The 26,026-nt window shown below is 39.4% G+C and overlaps 1 protein-coding gene and 1 pseudogene across 3 annotated transcripts in view; one reads left to right on the forward strand and one right to left on the reverse strand.

The window, feature by feature from the left end:
- Nucleotides 1-1,583: 1,583 nt before the first annotated feature.
- PDPK1 (3-phosphoinositide dependent protein kinase 1) overlaps nucleotides 1,584-26,026 on the forward strand; it is a 136,222-nt gene continuing 111,779 nt past the window's right edge. The window contains exon 1 of one of the 3 annotated variants that reach the window (XM_072602366.1): nucleotides 1,584-1,830. Coding sequence is in view for 2 of the 3 variants with exons in the window: in XM_072602356.1 (XP_072458457.1) it covers nucleotides 17,237-17,359 (123 nt within the window). In the remaining variant the exon portion in view is untranslated. Of the gene's footprint in view, nucleotides 1,831-16,138; nucleotides 16,459-17,189; nucleotides 17,360-26,026 lie in introns of those variants that run through there. The other 2 variants (XM_072602383.1, XM_072602356.1) reach the window with 2 other exon arrangements.
- LOC140521811 (U6 spliceosomal RNA) lies at nucleotides 8,548-8,635 on the reverse strand (annotated as a pseudogene).

Here is a 26,026-nt window from a genome sequence, read left to right on the forward strand (position 1 = left end):
AAATCAAAATAATAATAACTATTATTTATATGGTACTTACATGACAGGCATTGTGCTAAGAACTTTTATAAATATATTTTGGTTCTCACAACAACCCTGAGGTAGGTGCTATTATTATTCCCATTTTTACAGGTAAGGAAACTGAGGCAGATAGAAGTTAATTGACTTGCCCAGGATGACACAGTTAGTATAAGTCTAAAGTCAGATTTGAACTTCGGCCTTCCTGATTTTATGTCCAGTGCTTTGCCCACTATGCCACCTGATCGTGTCCACTCAAGAGCTATTTCAAACTTTTTAAAAAATGCTAGCAAATACCAGTAGGTTATATTTAGTCTTGCATTTTTTTGAAATAACATTTTATTGATATCTCTTGATAAATTTTTATTGATATCTTTGGTGATGTGGCACCAATATTTCTTGTAATATTCTTCCCCCTCCCAGAGAGCCATCCCATATCACAAATGATATATTTAAAAGAAAAAGAAGAAAAAATCCCAAACCAATCAATACATCAAAAAAGTACGAATATAGACGTGATGTTCCACATCTGTAGACCTCCAACCTCTGCAAAGGAGTGGGGTAGAGGCATCTTATCCAGTCAGGTATTTGAAAGCCTGAATTTTGAACTCCTTTTCTCATGCTTCCATTTGCAGTCTTACTCATTTATGATCTGAGATTCCTTTTAACTCCTCTCTCATACTTAGGTCACTAGTATGGCTTCCTTTAAGTCACTCAGGAGAATCCACTTAGCATGATACCAAATGACCTAGGTGGTGCTGGCCTGTGGATCATCTTTTCAACCCCCATAAAACACCATGTTGCCATGGAATTTGATGGAGCTAGTAAAACTGGAGATCTTTGCCCACTAAACAAAATCATTGAGCAACCAGGATTAAATAATATTGGAACAGACTCTCTTATGTTGTCCTTTCCCTTTTCCCCCAATTCCTTTTGGAAGATTTCCTTTTCTTTAAGGCCGAACTGAGGTTCTGCCTCCTCTATATGGTCATTTATGATTCCCTAGCTTTAAGAGATCCTTCCCTCCTCAAATTTCTCATAGCAGTTTGAACTCTCATATGCACTCAGCAAATTCTGTCTTGTATCATCATTTTTCCTGTGTGCATGTATTATTTTCCCTAGGCAGCTGGGTGGCACAGTGGATAGAGTGTTGACCCTGGAGTCAGGGGGAACAGAGTTCAAATCCAGCCTCAGAAACTTACTAGATGTGTGACCCTGGGAAAGTCACTTAACCCTGTTTGCCTCAGTTTCTTCATCTACAAAATGAGCTGGAGGAGGAAACAGTAAATTGCTCGAGTATCTTTGCCAAGAAAACCCCAAATGGAATCAACAACAAGAACCATTTGAGCCTCTTTAGGGCAGGGGAGGAGGGACTATGTGGTTTTTCATTTCTACAATCCTCTTGATGTTCAGCAAAGAGCCTTGCCTACAATGTATGTTTAATAAATATTTGTTGAATTTTATCCAATTGAATTGAAACCCCCTGCTTCTGTCTCTCAGTCTCCCATGAAGTCATAATCTTAGGCTCAGACATCACAATCTATTGACAGTCCCTTTCATGACCTATAAGGACCCAGAAGGGAATGAAGGAGAGGAGGAATAGGAAGGATGAAGTTGCCCCAACCTAAATGTCAACAAATCTGGGTATCTAGGGGGAGGAGGAACTGAACAGTATTAGATCTGATCACAAGTGATTCCCTCCCCCTTTTTCTTAAAATGGAAATAGGTCTTGGAGAATTGACCTATGGAAATTTAGCACATGGAAGAAATATTGATTTCAAGAATGGTGCCTTTGATTCTTAGTCATCCAAGGTAGGAGGATTTGAACATCATATGTATTATGTTATTTGGTCCACAGTATAACCTTTTCCCCCTCTTCACTCTTTCTGGAACAAAATTCCTTTCCTTGCATGTGATCAAGGAGCTCTTATGACCTTCTCTCTGTGTCTTTTAGGAAAGGACTTGATATTAGTCATTTGGATTTTTGTATGAATTCAAGTCAGTGTATTCCTTTTCCCAGGAGTATTGGAAGACCTAGCCTGATACGTCAGTGTGAAATGAAAACCTCGAATTTCCAGCACTAGTCAGTAGAATCTTAAATTAATTAGACACACATTTGTTAAGTACTTACTTTGTGAAAAGAACATTGGGCACTAGGGATATAAAGGTGAAAAAAAAAGATGTAGCTCTTGTCAGGAAACTTATAGTCTCATAGAGAGTGAGCTAACATCTAGTCTTTAACAGTTATTTTAGAAATATGTTTTACTGATGTTTTGTCTCTCCATTCATCTGTACTTGTGGCAAAGAAAAACAATTTAGCAAAAATATTTGATATAAAGACTGACAATGTATACAGTATTCTGTCTGACAGTTTTGGAGGTGAGGGGGAAGAGGGAAGAAGGAAGTTTCCAGCATTTCTGAAATCACGTCCCTTGATAACTGGTTATTGTAGGTAAGAGAAAGTTTGGTGAAAAGAATGCTGGGCCTTGGGATTAGGAGATGTGCTCTCATGTCGGAGCCTGGCCACTTACTTAGCTGGATGGACTTAGGCTAGAAATTCAGCCTCCTTGAACCTCTTTTAAATACTCACACTCTACCTCAGGAAGTTATTGTGAGGAAAACTCAATGGAAATTCAGGCTGTTATTAAGATGCAGTATGACCTTGGTCAAGTTTGACTTTGGAGTAACCTCTCTGAGCTTTAACAAAATGAGAGTGAATAACACTTGCTACACTTACTGTCCAGGTTTCGGAAACCATTGTTTAACAAAAACCAACAAACCAACCAAAAACACTATAGGAATACAGGCTATGATTATTTTGTTATAGGTGGGGTACTAGGTAGTCACGGGGTACAGGAACTGACCGCACCAGGAGTCCATAAGCACAATGTTTTGCATATAGTAGCCATTTAATAATATCCTATTCCCTTGTAAAGCTTACAAAATGCTCTCCCCCGTCACCATTGTGAAGTAGGTTTTGCAGATGAGGAAACGGTGTCTCAGAGAAGTGAAGTAACTTGCCTGTCATATACAGCTATCAGTGTAGGAGCTGAGATTTGACCTCCTGCACTGTATCATGAATCACGTGTGTTGAAGTGAATCAAATGGAGCTGTCTTTAATGAGTCCAGTAATGTATAACTAGTGTCTGTAGACAGTATAATCACTATTTATTATTGTAGCAGGCACCATCATCCTTTCAGTCCATCAGGCTTGCAACTGAGGAGTCATCCTGGATTCCTCACTTTCTCTAGCTCTCCAAGCTATTGCCAGGGTCTGTTGATTTCACTTTGAAACATCTTAATACATTCCCTTCTCTCCTCTGACATTGTCACCACTTTAGTTCAGGTCCTTATCGCTTCATGCCTGGGTTACTTAAATAGCCTATTGGTAGGTCCTCCTGCCTCAAGTTTCTCCCCATTTCAATTCATCCTCTATTCAGCCACTGAAGTGATTTTTCCTAAAGTGCAGGTCTGATCATGTTTCTCTCCTCTTCACCCTCAACCACACTCATTAAACTCCAGTGGTTCTCTATCACCTCCCAGATCAAATAGAAAATACTCTGTTTGGCATTCAAAGTCCTTCATAACCTAACTAGCTCCTACCTTTCCAGTCTTCTTACATCTTACTCTCTAGCATGTATTCTTCCTTCTAGTGACACAGGCCCCTTGGCTGTCCCACAAATAAGACCCTCCATCTCTTGACTCAGAACATTTTCTCTGACTATCCCCCATTCCTAGAATACTCTCTTTCCCTTTTGCTCTAACTACTGACTTCCCTGGTTTCTTTTAAGTCCCAACTAAAATCTCATCTTCTACAGGAAACCTTCCCTGACTGTTCTTAATTCTAGGGCCTTTCCTCTTTTACTTATTTTCTATTGATCCTGTACATAGTTCACTTTTAAAATATTTGCTTGCATGTTGTCTCCTCTGTTAGATTGTAAGTTCCTTGAGAACAGGGATTGTCTTTTCCCTCTTTTTGTACCCACAGCATTTAGCACAGTGCCTGGCACATAGTAGATACTGAATAAATGTTTATTGATTGATTGATAATAAAATGACTCCCTTGAGGCTGTGTGCCTGCTCTTTTTTTTTTTTTTTTTTTTTTAGAACTAAGTAGCACCATCTCCCTTTCCCCCCCAAATTCCCAAAAGGTAAGGCAGCTCTGAACCCAGGAATTCCAGGAAAGGTACAATTAGGTTTCTTTAGTCCCTGTATAGCCTCTCCTTTTTGCAAATGGGCAAAGGGGAGTAGAAATACAACATAGTTTCTAACTTATAAATTCACCTAGTAGTACTGATTATTAGGTAAAGATGCAGGAACCCATACACTGGGACTTAGCTCCTCCCATTATGGTATGTAATATGATATTAGGATCCAAGACTTTTCTGTTTAACAACTTGTGTTATCTTACTGTATCTTTGTCTAACTCTTAAAGTTAGAGGGGATGGAGTCAATGGCAAATCTTTTTTTTTCTCTTATTTTTTTAAAAATTTGTTTTCAGTTTTCTACAATCACTTCCATAAGTCTTAGATTTTCTCCCTCTCTCTCCTGCCTCCTCCTCGAGACAGAATGCAATCTTATATGGTTTCTACACATACATTCTTATTAGATACATTTTTCACCTTAGTCATGTTGCATGGAAGAATTAAAATGAATAAACCATGAGAAAAACCCAAACAAAACAAAATATAACACAAGAGAAAATATTCTGCTTCATTCTACTTTCCAATTCCATAGTTCTTTCTCTGGATGTGGATGACATTTTGCCTCAAGAGTCCTTTGGGGATGTTTTAGGTCCTTCCATTGCTGTGAAGGGCTCGGTCTACCAGAAAATTCCTCACATACTGTGGTTGTTGCTGTGTACAAAGTTCTCTTGGTTCTGCTCCTTTCACTCAGCATCAGATCATGTAAGTTGTTCCAGGCCTTTCTGAAGTCTTTCTGTTCATCATTTCTTATAGCACAATAGTATTCCATTACATTCATATAATTCACCAATTGATGGGTATCCCCTCGATTTCCAATTTTTGGCCACCACAAAAAGATCTACTATAAATATTTTTGTACATGTGGGTCCTTTTCCCATTTTTATGATCTCTTTAGGATACAGCCCTAGAAGTGGAATTGCTGCGTCAAACAGTATGCACATTTTTACAACCGTTTGGGCATAGTTCTAAATTGCTCTTCATAATGGTTGGATCAGCTCACAGCTCCACCAACAATGAATTAGTGTTCCAACCCTCCCACATCTTCTCCAACATTTGTCATTTTCCTGTTTTGTCATGTTAGTCAATCTGATAGATATATTGTGGTACCTCAGAGTTGTTTTGATTTGCATCTCTCTAATCAATAGTGATTTAGAGCACTTTTTCATATGATTATAGATAGTTTTAATTTCTTCCTCTGAAAACTGCCTGTTCATATCCTTTGACCATTTATCAACTGGGGAATGACTTGTATTCTTGTATATTTGACTTAGTTCTCTATATATTTTAGAAATGAGATCTTTATCACAGATACTAGTTGCAAAAATTCTTTCCCAGTTTTCTGCTTCCTTCCTAATCTTGGTTGCATTGGGTTTGGTTGTGCAAAAACTTTTCAATTTAATGTAATTAAAATTATCCATTTTGCACTTCACAATGTTCTCTATCTCTTGTTTGGTCATAAATTTCTCCATTCTCCATAAATCTGACAAATACACTATTCCTTACTCCCCTTATTTGTTTATAGTATCAGTTTTTATATCTAGATCATGTATCCATTTGGACTTTATTCTTGTGTATGGTGTCAGGCATTGATCTATGCCCAGTTTCTGCCACGTTGTCATCTAGTTTTCCCAGCAGTTTTTGTCAAACAGTGAGTTCTTATCTTAGAAGGTGGGGTCCTTGAGTTTACCAAACAGTAGATCACTATATTCGTTGACTACTGTGTCTTGAGTACCTAACATATTCCCCTGGTCTACACTTCTGTTTCTTAGCCAGTACCAAGTGGTTTTGATGGTTGCTGCTTTATAATACAATTTGAGATCTGGTAGGGCTAAGTCCCCTTCCCTAGCATGTCTTTTCATTAATTCCCTTGATATTCTGGAACTTTTGTTCTTCCAGATGAATTTGGTGTTATTTTTTTTAACTCTAGAAAATAATTATCTGGTAGGTTGATTGGTATGGCACTGAATAAGTAAATTAATTTAGGTAGAACTGTCATTTTTATTATATTAGCTCAGCCTACCCATGAGCAGCTGATGTTTTTCCACTTACTTAGATCTGACTTTATTTGTGTGAAAAATGTTTTGTAATTGTGTTCATATAGTCGCTGGGTTTGTTTTGGCAGGTAGACTCCCAGATATTTTATAGTATCTACTGTAGCTTTAAATGGGATTTCTCTTTCTATCTCTTGCTGTTGGGTTTTGTTAGTAATATACAGAAATACAGATGAGTCATGTGGGTTTATTTTATAACCTGCAACTTTGCTGAAGTTGTTTATTATTCCAAGTAGTTTTTTACTTGATTCTCTAGGATTCTCTAAGTATATCATCATATCATCTGCAAAGAGTGATAACTTAGTTTCTTCTTTGTCTATTCTAATTCCTTCAATTTCTTTTTCTTCTCTTATTGCTAAAGCTAACATTTCTAGTACTCTATTGAATAACAGTGATGATAATGGACATCCTTGTTTCACCCCAGATCTTATTGGAAATGCATCTAGCTTATCCCCATTACATATAATGCTTGCTGATGTTTTTAGGTAAATACTGCTTATTATTTCATAGAAAGTTCCATTTATTCCTATCCTTTCCAGTGTTTTCAATAGGAATGGGTGTAGTATTTTGTCAAAAGCTTTTTCTGCATCTGTTGAGATAATCCTATGGTTTCTGTTAGTTTTGTTGTTGATATGATCAATAATGCTGATAGTTTTCCTAACATTGAACCAGCCCTTCATTCCCATTATAAATTCTACTTTATCATAATGTATTATTGTTGTCATAAGTTGCTTTATTCTTTTTGCTAATATCTTAAAATTTTTGCAGCTATATTCATTAGAGAAATTGGTCTATAATTTTCTTTCTCGGTTTTGGCTTTTCCTGGTTTAGGTATCAAAACCATATTTGTATCATAAGAAGAATTTGGGAGGACTCCACCAATTTTCGCAAATAGTCCACATAGTATTGGAATGAACTGTTCTTTAAATGTTTGATAAAATTCACTTGTGAATCCATCAGGTCCTGGAGATTTTTTCTTATGGAGTCCATTGATGACTTGTTCGATTTCTTTTTCTGAGATGGGGTTATTTAAGTATTCAATTTCCTCTTCTGTTAATCTGGGCAATTAATATTTTTTAAAATATTCATCCATCTCACTTAGATTGTTAAATTTATGGGGATACAAGTTGGGCAAAGTAATTTCTAATTATTGTTTTAATTTCCTCCTCATTGGAGGTGAGTTCATTCTTTTCATTTTTTACATTGGTAATTTGGTTTTCTTCTTTCTTTTTTTAAAATCAAATTGACCAAAGGTTTATGAATTTTATTGGGTTTTTCATAAAACCAACTCTTAGTTTTATTTATTAGTTTGAGTTTTCTTAATTTCAATTTTATTAATCTCTCCTTTCGTTTCCAATATTTCTAATTTGTTATTCCCTTGGGGGTTTTCAGTTTGTTCTTTTTCTAGCTTTTTCAGCTGCATGCCCAATTAGTTGATCTCCTCTTTCTCTATTTTATTCATATAGGCGTTCAATGATATGAAACTTCCACTAAGAACTGCTTTTGCAGCATCCCATAAGTTTTGGTAGGTTTCTTGTTATTGTCATTCTCTTGAATGACATTATTGTTTCTATGATTTTTTGCTTAACCCACTCACTCTTTAGGACTAGATTATTTAGTTTCCAATTAATTTTTAGTCTATCTTTCCACGGCCTTTTATTCCATACAATTTTTATTGTATTATAATCTGAGAAGGATGCATTGACTATCTCTGCCTTTCTGCACCGGATTGTGAGGTTTTTATACTTTAGCACATGGTCAATTTTTGTTTATGTGCCATGTACTGCTGAGAAAAATGTATATTCATTTCTATTCCCACTCATTTTTCTCCAGAGATCTATCATATCTGCCTTGTCCAGAGTCCTATTCACCTCCTTTACTTCTTTCTTGTTTATTTTGAGATTAGCTTTATCAAGTTCAGACAGGGAGAGGTTGAAGTCCCCCACTAGTATAGTTTTGCTGTCAGTTTCTTCATGAGACTCCCTTAACTTCTCCTCTAAGAATTTGGATGCTATATTGTTTGGTGCATATATGTTTAGTTTAGCTCATTGTCTATGGTGCCTTTTAGCAGCATATAGTTTCCTTCCTCATCTCTTCTGATTAGGTCTATTTCTGCTTTTGCTTTGTCTAAGATTAGGATTGCTACCCCTGCTTTTTTTACATCAGGTGAAGCACAATATATTCTGCTCCAATCTTTTACCTTTACCCTGTGTGTATCCATTTCAAATGTGTTTCTTGTAAATGTCATATTGTTGGATTTTGTTTTTTAATCTAACAATATGGAATACTTCACCAATTTGCATGTCATCCTTGTGTAGGGGCTGTATTGTTTCAATTTTAGTACATGTGGTGCTGAAGCAAGCTCTTCAATGACAAATACTGGCCAGGAAAACCAGTCACTATCTTGTCCAGCCATCTCTCTAATGCGGAGACCTTCAGTCACTAATTCCAGTGGCCAGGCAGAATTTAAGTGTCTAAATCTTTGACTTTGCTGGGGTACCTTTCTTTTACTGTCTTGTGCCAGGTCACTTTTGCTTGCCCCTCTTTATCCCCACAGGCATCCAAAGGCTCACTGTCATAGGTAATGGACAGACAGAACAAGGGAGATGTTTCACATATATTAGGGGGCTGAATGAAGGAATTTTGTATCAGTGGGGAATCTGAAAGCTAGAAAATGCGGGGTTAGAATATATGACTTCTAAGGTCCCTTTTAGTTTTAAAGTCTTTGAACTATGAAATCATTATGCCGTATATAAATGTTCCATACAAACTGGAATTTACTATAGTAGTAAGAGCCAATCCCTTTCACTCTTTCTACCACTATTGGTTGAATTATGAGTCAGCATCTAAGCAGCCAGTGATAGTTTTAATTGGTTCTTACACCCTTTCTTGCTGGATAGGTGATATGGAACAAGCTCAAAGAACTAACATTGGGGAGGGAAGCTTCTCTTCTTCTTTCTCTCTTTTTCTCCAATGATTCCACACACAAAGAAAATCTTGATCAATAACAGCAAGAGTAAATAGACCATGCCCTAATACTCCAAAAATATGGAATAGTATAGAATCCTTTCACAGTTCCTGAATCTTTCCCTTTCCATAAATTAAACATTCTAAAAACATTAAGCAGGAACTAGATGAGATACCAAGTTTGTATCAAATATGGTTTAGTGGTTGTGTGGAGTTCACTTTCTAGTAGGGAAATAGTACAACAGCACAGATAAATGTAATATGCAATATTACATTAAAGTTCATTAAAGAGGTGTAAAACAATACTGGCTAAATCTTGAGGGGGGAAATAAGTTACTCATCAGAAAATTCAGATAAGCTTCATAGAAGAAGTTACATTGGAATTAGAATTTAATGAATATATAAGAATTTAACAGGTAAATTTGGAGAGGGAGGATATTTTAGGAATATGGAACAGTATAAGCAAAGGTAGAGAACAAGAGCATACATTACATTTGGGGGACGAAGAATCGCTACAAATGGAGCAATGCTTGAATCTAAGGGGGCTGACGTCCTTGGATCAGTGTGTCCAATGTGCTTTCTAGGTCTGGGCTATTGTAGGCTGAAAGCTTGAGGGCAGATGCTGTTATTAATTTATTAAAATATCTTTAGAATTTAGCATAGTGCCTTGCATACAGTAGGTTCTTTAAAAACGTACTGCTTTTTTTCCCTCACTTTTTTTACATTTACTTACACACATGTCACTCTCCTATCCTCTTACCAGAGAGTCAATCCTTGGAACAAAGAATAAAAAGAAAGAGGAGAAAAAAGGAGTTCAGCAAAACTAACCAAAAAACCTACTGAGTCTAACTATGTATGTGATACTCCATACTTTTAATCCCCTACTTCTGCAAAGAAAGGAGGGAGATATATTTTCTTCTTTATTCTTTGGGGCCAGGTTTGCATATTATAATTATACAGTATTTAGGGTTTAAAAATATTATTCTTTATATTTACATGGTTGTACTCATGCATGTGTTTTTTTTGGTTCTATTTATTTTACTTTGTATCAGTTTATATATTTACTAATCTTCATTTTTTATGGTGTAATAATATTCTATACAAAGTAAGTTCTTAATAAATGCACATTGAATTGGTTTGGATTAAATATTATGGCCATTATGGGGTAGCTTTCCTTTGGGCTCTAGGGAAAGTGAGGGCTTTAAAGAAACTCTGAACCAAAGGGTCAGGTGAGAGGTTCTATTACATATAATTTAGACCAAAGGTCTCTTGCATGGTTTGATTCTTAGGAGAATTTGGGGCCCTGCACTGTGATCATTTGAGGCATTTTGCCAGCCTACATTCTTCAGTCCCATGCTTGGTTCCAAAGGAATAATTCAAATCATAGAATGTTAGAGTGGGAAGAGGAATTAGAACACAGACTACTGGAGGTAGAAGGGACCTTAAATGTTGAATTCAGCCTTTTCATTTTATAGATAATACTGATAAGTCTTCAAATAGTGCTCTGCCAACAGATTGCTATCTGAAGACCAGTCTAGATCAGTATAGTAAGGCTCATTAAAAATAACTCACTATTGAATAAATTATTTGGCCATGGCAATTCATGAAACAAAGTAAAATGCAAAATGGATCATACTCCTGTGCTGCAATGAAAATGGCAGATGGACAAAGAGTGCTAAGAACCATAGTTTTTAGATTGTCAATAAACAGTTAATTGTTGGCCTCTAATTGCTAGATCTTTTATCCAATATCCAACAAGATCTACAACTGGGAGAAATTAATCATAACAGTATTGATATCTTGGATTGATATAAATCAAACCAGAAGACAAATGGAAGCATGGTTATATTTGAATAGGAAAATAAAGAAGCTGTCAAAATTGGTTTTATTATGTATCTAAAAGCAATAAGAAGTAAAATTTCAGAGGCTGCTTGGTCATCTTGCCTTGAAGTGCAAAGAATGAACATCTTATGAGATATCTGTTTCAGAAAATAAGCATTGAGAAATTCTACTAATGCTCTCCAAATTAAATTGACATATACTTTGATACTTGGTGACTTTAGTCTAAAGTTCGGCATGTGGGATGATAGGGAAAAATATGGCTGAGATCAAGGAATAAAAGATGTCAAAAGCTTATAGACTACACAAAATTCTCATACCTAAGAATGTTTTCTTCAAAAAACAGAGTTGGAGGACATATTGAGCACCAAATAACATCACAAAAAATGAAATTGATTATCTTTTAACAGGCAAGAAACAACTTTACTGATGAGAGACATTTCTGAATCAGCTATCTCTGGTGCCTTCAGGCTATCAATTTGAAGGAAAGAAGTTCAAAATCAACATAAAGTCAAAATAAAAATGAGAAGATAACATTATTGCAGTCAAAACAGCTCCAACATGGCCTATTTAAATAAATTATTGACATTAAAAATGGAAAATAGATAAAAGAACAGACATCAATATAAACCAAAATGATTTCCCATGGAAATCTGAGTGTTATATAGTAAGGCAGTTGTTACAACATATATGTCAAAAGAGCTTAGATGTCATCTCAGTTCAGATGTGGTCTCCTTGCCAAATAGAGGCAAATGGCAGCCAAGAGCAACTCTCATGTAGAATATGGATAAATTTGTACCATTTTACACAAAAGGATGGTAGAAGATGATGAGCAGAACCATTTCATAAAACACTAAGAAGTGGTGGGGAGATATGTTTGTGGAAACTTGGTGTGAGACTCAATTAAGCTACTCTGTCACAAGAACATTTGAGAACAGGAAGATGGAAGGACAGTGATGGACAGAAAGTGGGAAAGATGTCAACATTTTTATAACAAACTATTTGCTTAATCAATGACAATGGAGGTCTGACCTTTCATTCTCCTGCTTTAATAATCTCAATGTCTACTTATTATCTCTAGACTAAAATACAAACTTTGGCATATGAAGTTAAGTGCCTGCTGGTCACCAAAGGTGGATGAGTGGCCCAGAAAAGGGCTTAGCAAACCCTCATACCAGAGGTGCTAGTCTTACTTGAATACCTCATATACCCCATTTTGTTATTTCTTCATTGAGTATGAAGTTCTTTTTGATAGAATTAGGCAACAGGGATTGGCTGACCAAGGATAGGCTATCTCTTGAGTGGCCTTTAAAAAAAACAACAGGACATGCTCTCTAGAGACTGACAAAGAGGATAAGAGACAAGAGTAGGTAGTAGAGAAGAAAGCCTATGGAATCAAGAGAGCTAGCCCTGGAGTTGAGCTGTGGAGAGGAAAGGTCTCAGGAAGTCAAAATGCGTAGCTGGTCCAACAAAGATACTGTGCCTAGCAGGGAGCAACACAAGGACACCACTAGAAAAGGACATTGGGACACTGTAGTCCTGGAGGCTGGGGTTGCCTTGACTATGTGTGTTCCTTGCTACCAATGAACTGTATGCCTACTCTTTCCAGAGACTCTGTATTTCTGGGAGTGATCTCCTGGGGTGGGAATACTTTGCTGCTGCTGTTTCTGCTATGCTTAGTAAATGTCTTTGCTCCAAGCTAATTGTGTCTATTGGATGACTACTGAAAGTAAGCTTACTGGCAAAGCTTCATGAATGATATGGTTTTAGGACTATGAACATAGTCACCTCTAGGGCTCCAACCTGCATACCTGTGAGTTCTTAACTAGGTAATTCAGAGAAGGTAGCATAAATACTTGTTGAAAGGAATAGGGCTGAAATGAACCCGTATATCTGGACTCTATCTAACATCATAGCACCTAATATGCTACATGAGGAATCAAAAATGGAACTAAAAAACCAAAAGATCAACTGGAAGAGACCAACAATACACTGAGGAGGTCCACGTTGGAGGTGACACAATTTAGGGCAACAAATTTCAAGATATTTCTAGGAGCAGCAGATACTGAATGATTAGAAAAAGTCATAATGTTATCAGAGATAGGAATTTCATTGACATAAGGAATTTCCAGGTAAGGAAACTCCCTTTACCAGTGCAAGTAGAGATGCTATCGAGGCAGAATCAATAAGACTTGGCAACTGACTGGATATCTTTCAGGAAGTCTAGTACAGCATCCAGATGAAATAGGATTCCCTTTAGATGGTGAGGTCTTCTAGATGTTTCTATTTTTGGATGACATATCAATTGTATTAAAGCCCAAGATGTTGCAGAATCTCCTATAGGAGATTCATAAACACTCAAAAGAGTCCTAATTTACAGAGGAAAAACCAAAGGGATACAGAATGTCTATTGTCCTATGATATGCAGTTCTATGGCAGCTCACAGAACTGGTCCATCAGTATATCTATATCAAATAGACACTGCAGGAAGACAATAAGCTGGATCCAGAATTGAATAAGAGTGGGCTGGATTGCATTTGAAAAATTAGGCTATTTTCAGTGACCTTAAGATTCTTCTTGATATTAAAAAAAAACCCCAACAGATTTTTAACATTAATATTTGGATGGTGCTACATGGTGGCAAATTAAGGGACACAATAATCACTGAAGAATCAAAATTGCCTGTAACTCAAAGGGCACTGGATGCATATTGGACATAAATAGGAGGGAGCCTTTAACCACTTACAAATTATATGCAAAAAGTTGCTTAAAACCTATCGTAAGAGATATATGTTCAGAACAGTTGGTGGGCCAGTCATTTAGTGAAACGGAAAAATATCACTGACGGTACTGGTATATTTTGAATGTTAAAATGCCTAGAAGAGGGTCCCCTAAATGTTGGATGGACCCCTTGTGGAGGACTTATGGAAGGACAGAGATAAAGAGTCGTAGGATGAGACTTTCAAGGGTTGCAACCTGCCTTGTTCAAGAGTACATTCAATACCCTTGAGGAAATTAGTTATTAATACTAGTATTGCTAGTACTATCATTTTCATTTTTGTAGATGAGGAAACTGAAAGGCTCAGGGAAGCCCGCAGAGTCAGTGGTAAAGGATAGAATTCAGGTCTCCTGTTGACAAACAGGAATTTTGTTTTCATGGCATTTTGTTCATACTTCTCTTAGATGGAATTAGCCCATTCAGCTAGTTCTTCTCGTTTTGTCCTTTCTAACTGCCAGGACTGTGTCTTTTTCACTTCAGTATAGGACCATTTAGATGCAGAACTGATAGAACTCGCAAAAACCATCTACTACAACTTCCTCATTTTACAGATAAAGAAAGCTCATACTAACAGTGTCAGGGGTGGGATTTGAATTAAAATTCAAAAGTTTGTGGGTTTTCTCCCCATGGTATTGGCAGTGTGATGACTGAACTTGAAGTCACAGGACCTGAATTTGAATCCTGGCTTACTTCTTGTGCACCTTGGCCAAGTCACTTAAATTTGGCCAAACCTCAATTTCCACATCAGTGAAATGTGTGTGAACTATATGAACTCTAGGGTTCCTTCCAGTGCTATATTCATGACCTTCCTCCGCAGTTAATAACAATGTAATAACGAAAGTCCTTCCCATGTAAACAGTACTTTACAGTTTAAAAGTGTATGGGGGGATATGAGGAATATTTGCAGTGACAACAAGTTTAGCAAGGCAGCTTAGCAAACAAGAGAATTCTTAAAAGTCTTTGAATATTTGCTTTTCTCTTTCACAATGCCGGAGTATCTCCACCTGTTGTCCAGTTCCTACAAACCAACCCCGGCAAAACCCTCAAACAAACAAAACCAACCCGAAACCCCCCAAAACACAAACAAAACCCCCCAAACCAAAACAGAGGGCTGATTAAAACTGAGGATTCAATAAAAATAATTCGACATCTAATCCCCCCCGTCCCCAGCATATAAACACCAGGAAAAATATCACAAAATTCAATGCCACATCAAACGTGGAGGAGGGAAGCTTCCAAACTCTCTCTTGCCCCATTTTCAGGTCGCCGCTGGGGTGGCAGACAGTGGGGGGCAGGCGCTGGGGACCCCCAAGCCGGCGCGGGGAAGGGCAGCCGGGAGGCAGGAAATGGCAGCGTGCAGGGCCCAGCTCTCTCCGCCGCACGAACACATCCTGCCCTGCGACAGTTGTTTACATGCCTCGCTCCCGCCTGGCCTGGGCAGGGCCCGGGGCTCGGCGGTTTCTCGGTCTTCCCCCGGTGGCTGGCCGTGCTCCGCGGACAGGTTGGTGGGGTGGTCCCAGGACTAGCCCCGGGAGGGAGCCGGGCAGGGATTCTGACTGCCCGGAACACGGCTCGCAGGACGTGGAGGGGCACGAGCGGTCCAGTTCCACGGACGCCCAGAGCGGCGGGTCCCAGAGGAGGTCGAACGGGCTTCCAACCCAGTTTTTCCGAATCCAAATCGTGTTCCTTCCCCTAAGCGCGGGGAATTCCGCCGGGGTCTTCCGAGCGCAGGGCAGGGCCAGGGGCGGTCGTCCTCGCCGTCGGACGGATGAGGGTTGGCGGGTGACAGTCGGAGAAGCGGTCCGGCCTTCGCAACCTTAGCGCAGCCTCACTTTCCGGAGCGGACCTCATCTGCCCAAGGCCGCCGGGCTAGCGGGGGAACTTGGACTTGAACCACGGATTTCCTCCTTCTGGCGGCGCAGAAAGCCGACACGAGCAGCATTCGGGGAGGCCGGCAGCGGGGCCCTGGGGATGGGTCCTTCCCGTGGCAGCGCATCCCCAGGGCCCAGGTGAGCGGGAGGAGGAGTCGCTGTCTGAGGCCCAGCCACTCAGCCGGCTGAGGGCAGCACAAGCCGCTGCCTCCCGCCCGGCCTTGGCCAAGCAAACCCGGAAATGCAGCTCCAACGGGGGGAGGGGGCAGGGCGCCTGGTAGAGGTCCGCGGCGGGGAAGGGGGTTAGCTCGGGTCTCGGTCCGAGCGACAGGCCGTGCGCCCAATAACTGGCGCGCGTCGGCTTCCCGACGCCGGAAGTTCCTCCCTCCCGACGGGTGGCGGCGTCGTCGTCGGCGGAGTGGGCGGGAGCGGGGGGCGGTGGTGACAGGGAGAGAAAGAGAGAGAGCAAGGGCGAGAGAGCGAGAGGGGGGGGAGAGTGTGTGTATGTGTGTGTGCGTGCGCGCGCGTGTGTGTATGTGTGTGTGTGTTGTGGGGGGGGCGGGGGTTGGCAGTGCGGGCGCCCGCAGGATGAGGGCGGCCATTGCTGTGGCTCCACCGCGGGGAGGAAGACTCTGAGGCCGCGAGCTGCGCGCGCGCGGGGGGGAGGGGGGGAGGCGCCCGAGCCCGAGCCCGAGCCGGGGCTCATGGCCAGAACCACGAGCCAGATCGTGAGTACCGGGGGTGGGTGGGGGGGAGGAGGCGGGGGCTGGAGGGAGGGCCCTGTTCGGGGGCCGGGTGGGCGGGCGGCCCGGCCCGGCCCGTTACCTCGAGGGGGAGCCCCTAATGCCTCCGGCGCTGGGCCTGGCCCTGGCTTCCCCGGTCAGTGGTGGTGCGGACGCTCCGGGGCCCGGGCCGGGCCGGGGAGGGGGCGGCGGCGGCCGCGGGGCCTCCCAGGGCTGGGCTGGGGTCTCTAGGGCGTCACAGGCCTGACAGGTAGGGGGAACGAGGGAACCTCCCGTCGGGCTCACGTGTGTGTATGTGTATGTGTGTGTGTGTGCGCGCGCGTGATGAGGGGGGCGACACCCGGGCCCCCCGGGGACGGGGGTGGGGGAGGGCGACTTAGTAGAGAGTTTTGGTTCCCAATAAAGTCTAGCAGGCGGCTACCACGCGTTTGGCCTAGCCCTGGTGGGTGTGGGGGGAGACGGCCGTATTACACCCCTAGTTCCGTGGGCCGGATCCCATCATCATCCTGGCTTGGGAACTGTCAGCAGGCTCAACCACACTCGGCCCTCGGGGTGCGTGTGTAGGTCGATCCCCTCTGAACCGAGGGAGGCAGAGTCAGGGAACCCTGTGGCATAGGCAGGAGGCAGATGGGGGGCCCTTGGGCAAGTGAGGAGATAGCCACGGGGGGCTGAGGAAGGACAGACACCGGCAGAAAAACTGGAGAGAAGGGGGATCACAAGGCATCAGGGAGACTGGAGAGAGAGAGAGAGAGAGTGTGTATGTATGTATGTGTGTGTGTGTGTGTGTATGTATGTGTGTATGTGTGGGGCGGGGGCCGGGAGTACTACTGCACTGGTGGACTCGAAATCCCTGCCCTGTGAAGGGTCTCTTGACATCCAAGGGGAGGTAGGCCTTTTCAGGAGCACCACTCGTTGGCTGATCAGTTTGACAGATGCCAGGGGTGATGGGAAATCTTGGGTGGCGAGGGAGATCGTGTAGAGCAGTTCAGATATTGTCCTTTATCAAGGAATAACTCAAATGTAAATTATTTTTATTGTCAGCTGCTTGGGAAGTACTTATTTGCTTCTGTAGAAGCTTTATGCAAAAATCTGTCGGTTTTCTTTCTGAAATCAGCACTTTGGCTGAAGGTCTGCTTTGGTCATTTTCACCTTGAATGTTTTCCCCACATTTTCTCTTATGACTTGGGGTGCTGTGCAGAGGATAAGTAGCGTCAGAGTTTCTTTATTTTTGTTTTTGAGAGGGGAAAGTTTACCAACTTGATGCTGATCTCCAATTCCTGATTAGGATAGAGGTTGGGAAGTTCTTTCCATGGCATCTCCCATTACAACAGGGGATTAAAATACTCTTTCCATCATGTTGACTGGTCCCCTGGGGGTGCTGATTGGTATTGTGGGAAACCATGTGTAGTTGCTCAGTTGAGTTTTGGCAGGGGGACCAAAGTAACTTTAGTGAAGTTGTGAGTGTGGAAAATGAAGGAGATAGGTAAGAAGAAATATCAGCAATTGTTTTAAATTCTAAGAAAGTTTAGTGACTTGAATTTTTCCCTGGCCCTCTTTCAATAAAAATAAAACTTTTAATTTAGTTCTTGACATTTGCATTTCTCATAGTTGATACTTATTTTTAATTCTCAGAATATAGTCTTAGGTCTAAGGATTTATACTCTATTGGATGTGATTGTGAAATGGGTGATGTAATAATTTTTAGACAGGTTGCAAAATCTGTTTTGAGTTAATTCCTTCCCTCAACCCCCATAGTGTGTCAGAGTATGAAATACTTTTGAGTTTTTGAGGTGGGTTTTTTCCCTAAGATTACATTTTTTTGAGATCTTGACTTGATCCCAGATTCCTAAAAGAGGGACCTTCCAACTTGGGAAAAAAAGTGGAAGGAAAAAGGGATGAAGTTGGTCATTTCAAAATTTCTATGGCAGTATGTTAGAAATAATATATGGAGGTACAAAATTGCTTTTTTAAGTGAGCAGGTAATCAGAAAAGGAACAGATGATAGTGGTTTCCACATTGAACTTTTACACAATGTGATAATAGTCCTTCAACTTGGAGGAGGGAATGTTGTGTGTACAGGGAAAACTAATTTCTTCTCACAGTGTTCATAATTTTACAAGACGTAATCTGATATTTCTTCTAATATTGCAGAAATATGTCAGGATTCAAAAAATCTAAACAAATTATAAAATAGAGGGCAAGAGTCTACATTGACAGAGAAAAGGAAGCGGACTTGCTGGGAGTTAGTTAAATGTTTCCCTTTACAAATTTTCCCAAACACAACTGGCAATATTGTAATGAGTATATTGTTTTCAGAATAAACAGTGACAGTTTAGGGAAACAAGATAGTGGATGGAGCATTGTACTTTAATTCAGAAGGACTGGGTTTGAATTTGCTTCTGTCAGATTTGTTCCCTGACTTGGAAGAAAAATACTTGAAGAGTAATACTTGTACTGCCTGCCTCACAGGGTTCAATGCAACTATCCAGTATTTATTAAACAGTGCAGAGCATTGTGCAGAACATTGCCTAACTCTAGCAATTAATTAAAACACGCTTGCCCTTATAGAGCTTTCATTCTAGTAGGAAAAGGCTTTGTAAACAGTTAAGCACTGTGTGAATGAACTGTAGTATATCTTATTAAAATACTATTAAACTGCTCCATGTCACCTGAAAACAGATTTAAGGAAATTTGGCACTTTTCAAGTCAATTAGAATCAGGAATTGCATGTGAAGGTGCTTTGAAGGGGGTTAAAAGCTCTATAGATGCTAGGTGGTACCACGTATACAAGTCTAGATGCCCTTTTGAGCATAAATGGCCAAAAAAGGGAGCAAACAGAGTGACCGAAGGTAGGAAAAATGGAAGTAAAATTAAATTTTGAAGTTCTATGGGAAGGAGTGTATCTGCTGAACTGCTTAATATTCAGAAGGACAGTTTATTTAAAGAATTGTTATCAGTATCAGTGATCGTAACTTAATTGATTTTGAAGAGAATGGACTTGGTGGGGAAGGAATGAAATTTTAATTTAGGAAAGCCAGCACATTTATTTATTTGGGCAGATGGCTGAACTTTGTGACCTTAGGAGTCGGTTTCAGTCTTGTGCTTCCAGAAAACAGCTGGTTGGAACCAAGGTTATTGTGTGCATCTTTTTAAAGAGATAATATTCTGAAAGGTGTGTGTGTGTGTGTGTGTGTGTGTGTGTGTGTGTGTGTGTGTGTGTGTGTGATGTTTTGCTTCTCATTGAGGGAAAAAAGTGTCTTTTTGTTAAAGTTTAAATTAGAGATGCCAAGAGATATTTTTATTATGACAAGTAACAATGTGTTCCCATTCCATGAAATATGTAAGGGTACTGGTGATTTAGAGGGAGATTTTTATAAGAAGACATAGGCAGAGGTGAGTGCTGCATTAAGCTACTTCCTCTTATACTTAGCCTTTTTAACTTCTTTTGGGGCCCAGGGAAGGAAGGATAGTGGATTGTTCAGAATCACACAGTAAATTAGTGTCAGATTTGGGACTAAACTCAGGATACCTAACATCCAGTACTAGACTTTTTATAGTTTTAAGAGGAGTCCTGAGACTTCAGCAGCAGAATAGTCTTTTATGAGGAGGAAGCCCAGAACGGAACCAGTGTGGCTAATGTGGAGGGAGTTTTAGAGGTCAAAGAGCAGGATGAATGATCAAGAGCATTGTATCTAGGAGATAGGAGATCTGGGCGGAGTTTAGCCTTCTTTTGGCCACTTACTAGCTCTATAAACTTGTGTGAATTATACCTTTTTTGGGGCCAGAGTTTTCCTTGTCTGTAAAATGAAGATACTACCTTTCTGAGATCTATACTTTTTTCCTTTTTGGTAATTTTTCTTGTGTTCCCTGAAACACTTTATGGTTTTGGTATTTGATTCTCCAGCAGCTTTTGATATTGTCCTATATAGTAAGTTATATGTGTGCTCTTGGACTTACTGTATATTGGACCTGTGTATAATGTAAGAGTTTCAGGAGTTTCTAGGATTGTGGTTGGAGAGGGACTGAAAAGAGGTAGGAAGGTGTGACTTCAAGTCTTTGACCTGTGTTGTTTCTCTTAGAAGTAGGAGAACCACCAGTCTTGGGATGTCAGCAGCTTTTGGGCTTTCCCAGGAATAGCACTGAAGAGAATAAAGAGATCCTGGAAAATTGGTCACTATATAACTCTTTCCTATGATCCCTTTCCTTCTTCCCCTTAATCCCTGGGTACTCCTATCAGTTATCCTGTTGTGAGAGTGGGGAGTAGGACAGAATACAGTAGAGGGCAGTTTTGAGAAATTTAGGTGAGTACTTCAGAAAGGTCATTCTTCTCTTTGCCCCTTCTAAGCTGTGTGTTTATTATTATTGCCGTAACTTGCTTTTGTGAAGTGCTTTAAGACGTATAAAACATTTTATATATACTTATCTCATTTGTTCCTCACAAGATCCCTGTGTTGTACGTAAGTATTGGGGAAACAAACGGAAGGCAAAAAACAGTCCTTGCCCTCAGGTTGAGGCTTTGAATAGCAGGAGATTTTAAGCTAGATTTTAGTCTAGGTTAAGTCAAGGTTTAGTCTAGATTTTAGTTACTGTTTGACTTTAAAAACACACACACCACACATGTACACCTTCCCCCCTACATATATATGCTTTCTGAACACCTTTTATTTTTAAATCATTTCCCAGCATATCATTGTATTTTGCCCCAACTAAGTATTAACTTTATTTACGGATAAGGAAACTAAGGATAAAGAGGGGAAAAATGACTTGTTCAATGATTTGAACTAGGGTTCTCTTAACTCCAAATCCAGTGCTTTATCTTCTATCTCAAAGTAATTGTGCTAACCTCTAACTGAATGACTTTCACCATTTCCTGGTGTTTTGGAAAAAGGCATATCTGTAGGACAAACCAACTCCAAACTACATGTGTTATATTCCAGCTCTGTGACAGGACAAAATACTCCTTTTACTGTAACACTTACCAAGGAAATGTTTTTCTTAGCAGGTGTAAGGGTTCAAGACACGTATGCTTTGTTTCTCTGATGACAGGTGGCAACCTCAGTGCCTGTAACAGTTGTTTTGAAGGCAGGTTCAAAGGGCAGTTAACTTTGAGGAAGTAGCCCATGTAGTACGTGTGATTTTGGGACATTTATTATTCAAATCTTAGTGTCAAGTAAGTTACATATTTCTACCTGTCTTGAATCCTTTGTTTGTTCAGCATGACACTAAACTTTTTTCTTAAGTCCTATTTGAAAGATAGTAGTATAATATTTCAGATAAAGGAGACTGTCCATAAGGGATAATAAAATTTTAATTTTATCTGTGAAATTCTATCTCTTGCTATTCAAAGCCCCAGTCTTCGGACAGGGACTGTCTTTTGCCTTTTTTTGTATCCCCAGTGTTTAGCACAGTGCCTGGCACAGAGTACGTGCTTAATAAATGTTGATTGATTGATAGCCTGTAGGTGTCATAGAAGTTTAGAACTGAAAATGGATCTTAGAAATCACCTAGTCAAATTCTTTAACAGGAAAAACAATTCCCCCAAAAGTTAATAATGGTCTCCAGTTGTGTTTTATAAGATGATTTACATATGTTCTTATTTGATCCTCCCATTACTACTATAAGGTAGGTAGTAGAAGTATTAATGTCCTATTTTGCTGATCAGGAAGCAGTCTCAGGTTGCAGAGAGCCATGTTTGTTTATATGTTGAGAAAATGGCAGAGCTGGCATATGAACCTGAGTCTTTTTAACTTTGTTTAGTGTTATTTCTACAATGAGATACTGACTCTAAGGCAGGAGTTCTAAACCTGGGGTACATGAGCTTTTTTTTTTTTAATTTTAATACTGTTTTTCATATAATTGGTTTCCTTTGTAATCCTATTTTATTTAAAAAAAACCAACTCACATTATTCTGAGATTGAGTCCATAAGGTTCATGAACCTTTGCTTTAAGGTTAAATGACTTACTCAAAATTGCATAGCAAATTAGTTGCAGAACAGGAACTAGTGTTTCAGGTAGTCTTGGTAAAAGTCTGATTATAAAATTATATCAATTATGGAAAAAAGTTCTATTTAGTCTTATTTACTCCCCATTTCTCCTCCCTCCAATCCAGTGAAAGATTTTTTTTTTGTTGTCTACTTCTCTCATGTTTGCCACTATTATTGCTCATGTACTCATGTTTTCCAGAAATTTAGCTCACTCAAATACCTATGCTGATGCTTCATTATGATAGTGTGGAGTTCTCAAAAGCTATACCAATAGAGCATGAGCTCTGAAAGGTTCTGCTAGCCTGGAAAAACTGCAGGTACAGATCTAGCAATAGTCTGTTGTCTGGGGACTTATCTAACTAACTGGAGAACATTACCACCAGAAGATTGATGTCTATATGAATTTATTCTATAACTATAACTTTTGAAGACTATTTAGTGAAGTATAAATCCCATTGAAATTATGAATCCTTGAAGTATAAAATTCTAAGCAGTTTTCTTCCCTAACCTTAAACCTTTCAAGATATTTAAATTCATTACATATATTTTATGGAAAACCTCATATAGAAGAACTTCTTTTATAGGCATCAAGTCCTGAATCTAGGAATGATAATCTTGCTTTAAATTAAAAAAAAAAAAGCATTGTAAGTATTGTTTATGAAGTAAATCATTGCCTATCTCAGTGAAAATTGTTTCAGATGGAAGATTTTTAGCCTGCTTGAAATATTCATTGACTATTTCAGCATGCAGTGGAAACTCAGTTGGAAAGAAACCTACACCTAATTTTTAAACTTAACTTTTTCATTTCCAGGACTGAATTTAATGGAGCTCTGTGAGGAAGTGAGATTTAAGGTACTTCTAAAACAGAAGACTTCTGATTCTTAGTATCATTGGCAACTAGTTGACATAGGGAATAGAGCACTGGGCCTGGAGTTAGGAAGACCTGAGTTTAAAGACCTTAGACACTAACTAGCTACGTGTTCCTGGGCAAGTCACTTAACTTCTGTTTGTCTCAGTTTCCCTAACGTGATAATATCACTAGGGTTAATAATAACTAGGGTTGTTGTAAGGATTAAATGAAATAATATTGTCAAACACTTAATAGCATATGATAAACACTTCCTTCTTTCCTTCCTATTGCCAATAGTTTTTGTTGCCACCAACCAAAGGATTAATGGGATTGGCAGTCATATTATTATTGATTTAGAGCTAGAAAGGAAATTAGAAATTCTCTTGTTGAACCTTCTCATTTTACAGATAAAAGTGACTTGCTCAAAGGAATGTAGGTAGTAAGCAGCAGAACTAGCATTCATACTTAGATCATTCTTAACAAGTTCTTTTCTTTTTCTCTCTCCCATTGAAAAAGACCCTTGTGACAATTATGCATAGTCAAGCAAAGCATTCCTGTGTTGACCGTTTGACCTATTTTAAAACAGTGAATTTTTATAGCAGCCTTTGTGTTTTTCTCTGCTTCTATCTTGCTTATTGCTACTAGTGCAAGCACTTGAGCCAGCATGTACTTTCTTTAGATAGCTAAGTGGAGCAGTGGATAGCGTTGGTCTTGGACCAGGAATACCTGAATTTGAATTCTATCTCAGATACTTACCAGCTCTTTGACCTTTAGTAAGTCATTTAACCTCTCTTTGCCTAGGTATTGTCATTTGTAAAATGGGGATAATAATAGCACCTACCTCCCAGAGTTACTGTGAGAATCAATTAGGTACATCACTGCAAACCTTAAAGCGCTCTTGATGTTAGCTATTATTTCTCTCTCTCTTGCTTTCAAAATTTTCCTGGTTGTTAAAGAATTAAGGTTCTTTTTAATTTGACTGTCAGGTGAAACTCTCCTGCTTCTAGATTGAAACTCTACTCATCACAGCAACCCTACACCCTAAGTGTATTATTCCTTATTACCTCAGGGCCACCTCCCTCATTTTTTCTTTCCTCTTTGTGTCCTAATTTTCTTATCTTCTCAAAACCCTTAATCTCTGTCTGAAGAAGTTTCTTCCTAATGGGAATAACGATCTTAATTAACCAAATGGAGTTTTGTAGCATTGAGCAGCATTGGATCATTAAGAGTACTTAATATTCTTCTGTTTAATTCTTGTTACAGCTCATTGTTTATCAACAATTTGTGCAAAACACACGCACACACACACGTGCGCAGATGGATTAGCTCAGTGCCTTGGTCCTCTAACTGATGTTAGTCATATAATCTGGATGTGATAAATTCTTCATCCACAGAAGTAATAGTTTAATCTTGGAAAAATAATAATAGCCATATAATTCCTTTAGAGTTGGCAGAGTAGATTATTTGAGCTTGATGATGAGCTTGATATCATTTTACAGGTGAAGAAACTGAAGCTTAGGCTAACTTGCCCAAAGTCACAGAGCTAGTAAGTTTAAATTCTTTTGGATTAGATTTGCAAGACCCATGGAAAATACATTTTTTTAATAGCCTTTGTTAGGTTCATGGCTAAGACTTGTTATTTTAAAATCTAAATCCCATTGTTTTTTTTAAAAAAATTAATTTATTTTTAGTTTTCAACGTTCACTTCCACAAGATTTTGAGTTTTAAATTTTCTTCCCTTCCCTTCTCTCCCCTCTTCCTGCAATGTGATATAGGCTCTAGATAGTAAACATATTTTCTCATTAGTCATGTTATAAAGAATTAGAACTAATGGGAGGAATCACGAGAAAGAAGAAAATAAACAGAACAACAAAAAAGGAAAGCCAATAGTATGCTTCTATCTGTATTCAGACTTCAAAGTTCTTTCTCTGGATGTGGATAGCATTTTCCATCATGAATCTTTTGGAGTTGTCTTAGATCCTTGTATTGCTGAGAAGAGCTAAGTCTTCACAAATTAGTTTTCACACAATGTGGTTGTTAACTATGTATGTACAGTGTTCTCCTCATTCTGCTCATTTCACTCAACATTAGTTCATAGAAGTTTTTCTGAAGTCTGCCTGCTCATCATTTCTTAGAGCACAATAGTATTCCATTACATTCATATACCACAGCTTGTGTTCAGCCATTCCTTAACTGATGAACAAATCCCATTCTTTAGACTCTACCTTCTTAGCCAGTTGTTTTTTTCTTAAATAACTTATCTTCTGAACCTCGACTTCAGAAGGCGGCAGTAAGACACAACCAGTTTCCCTAGTTTCTTGTCCAAGACATGAATGAATGCATTAATGAATGAATAAAAAAAATTTCTTAAGCACTTACTATATGCAAAGCATTGTGCTAAGCCTCAGAGCTGTAAATAGAAAAGAAAGACAGCCCCTACTCTAAAGGAGCTTCTGGTGGGGGAGATAGCACATATGGAAAGTTTCAGCTGCAAGTCAGGTCTTAGTCCTTAGGGTGTCAATGGCAAAACAGATGGTAATTCCTCCAATGTAATTTCCACTGATAAAATTATATCAGTTTCTGATGTTGAACCATTTAACAGTAGACTTTGTTGGCAAGAACTTTCTTTTCTGGATCTTTATTAGCTGTGGCTGTAGTCCTTGCCACGATGCATCTCCACTGAGAATCTTCGCAGGATAGTGGATGAGGGTCCTGGGTA

This window comes from Notamacropus eugenii, chromosome 1, assembly GCF_028372415.1.
Source record: "Notamacropus eugenii isolate mMacEug1 chromosome 1, mMacEug1.pri_v2, whole genome shotgun sequence".
Classification (NCBI taxonomy): domain Eukaryota; kingdom Metazoa; phylum Chordata; class Mammalia; order Diprotodontia; family Macropodidae; genus Notamacropus; species Notamacropus eugenii.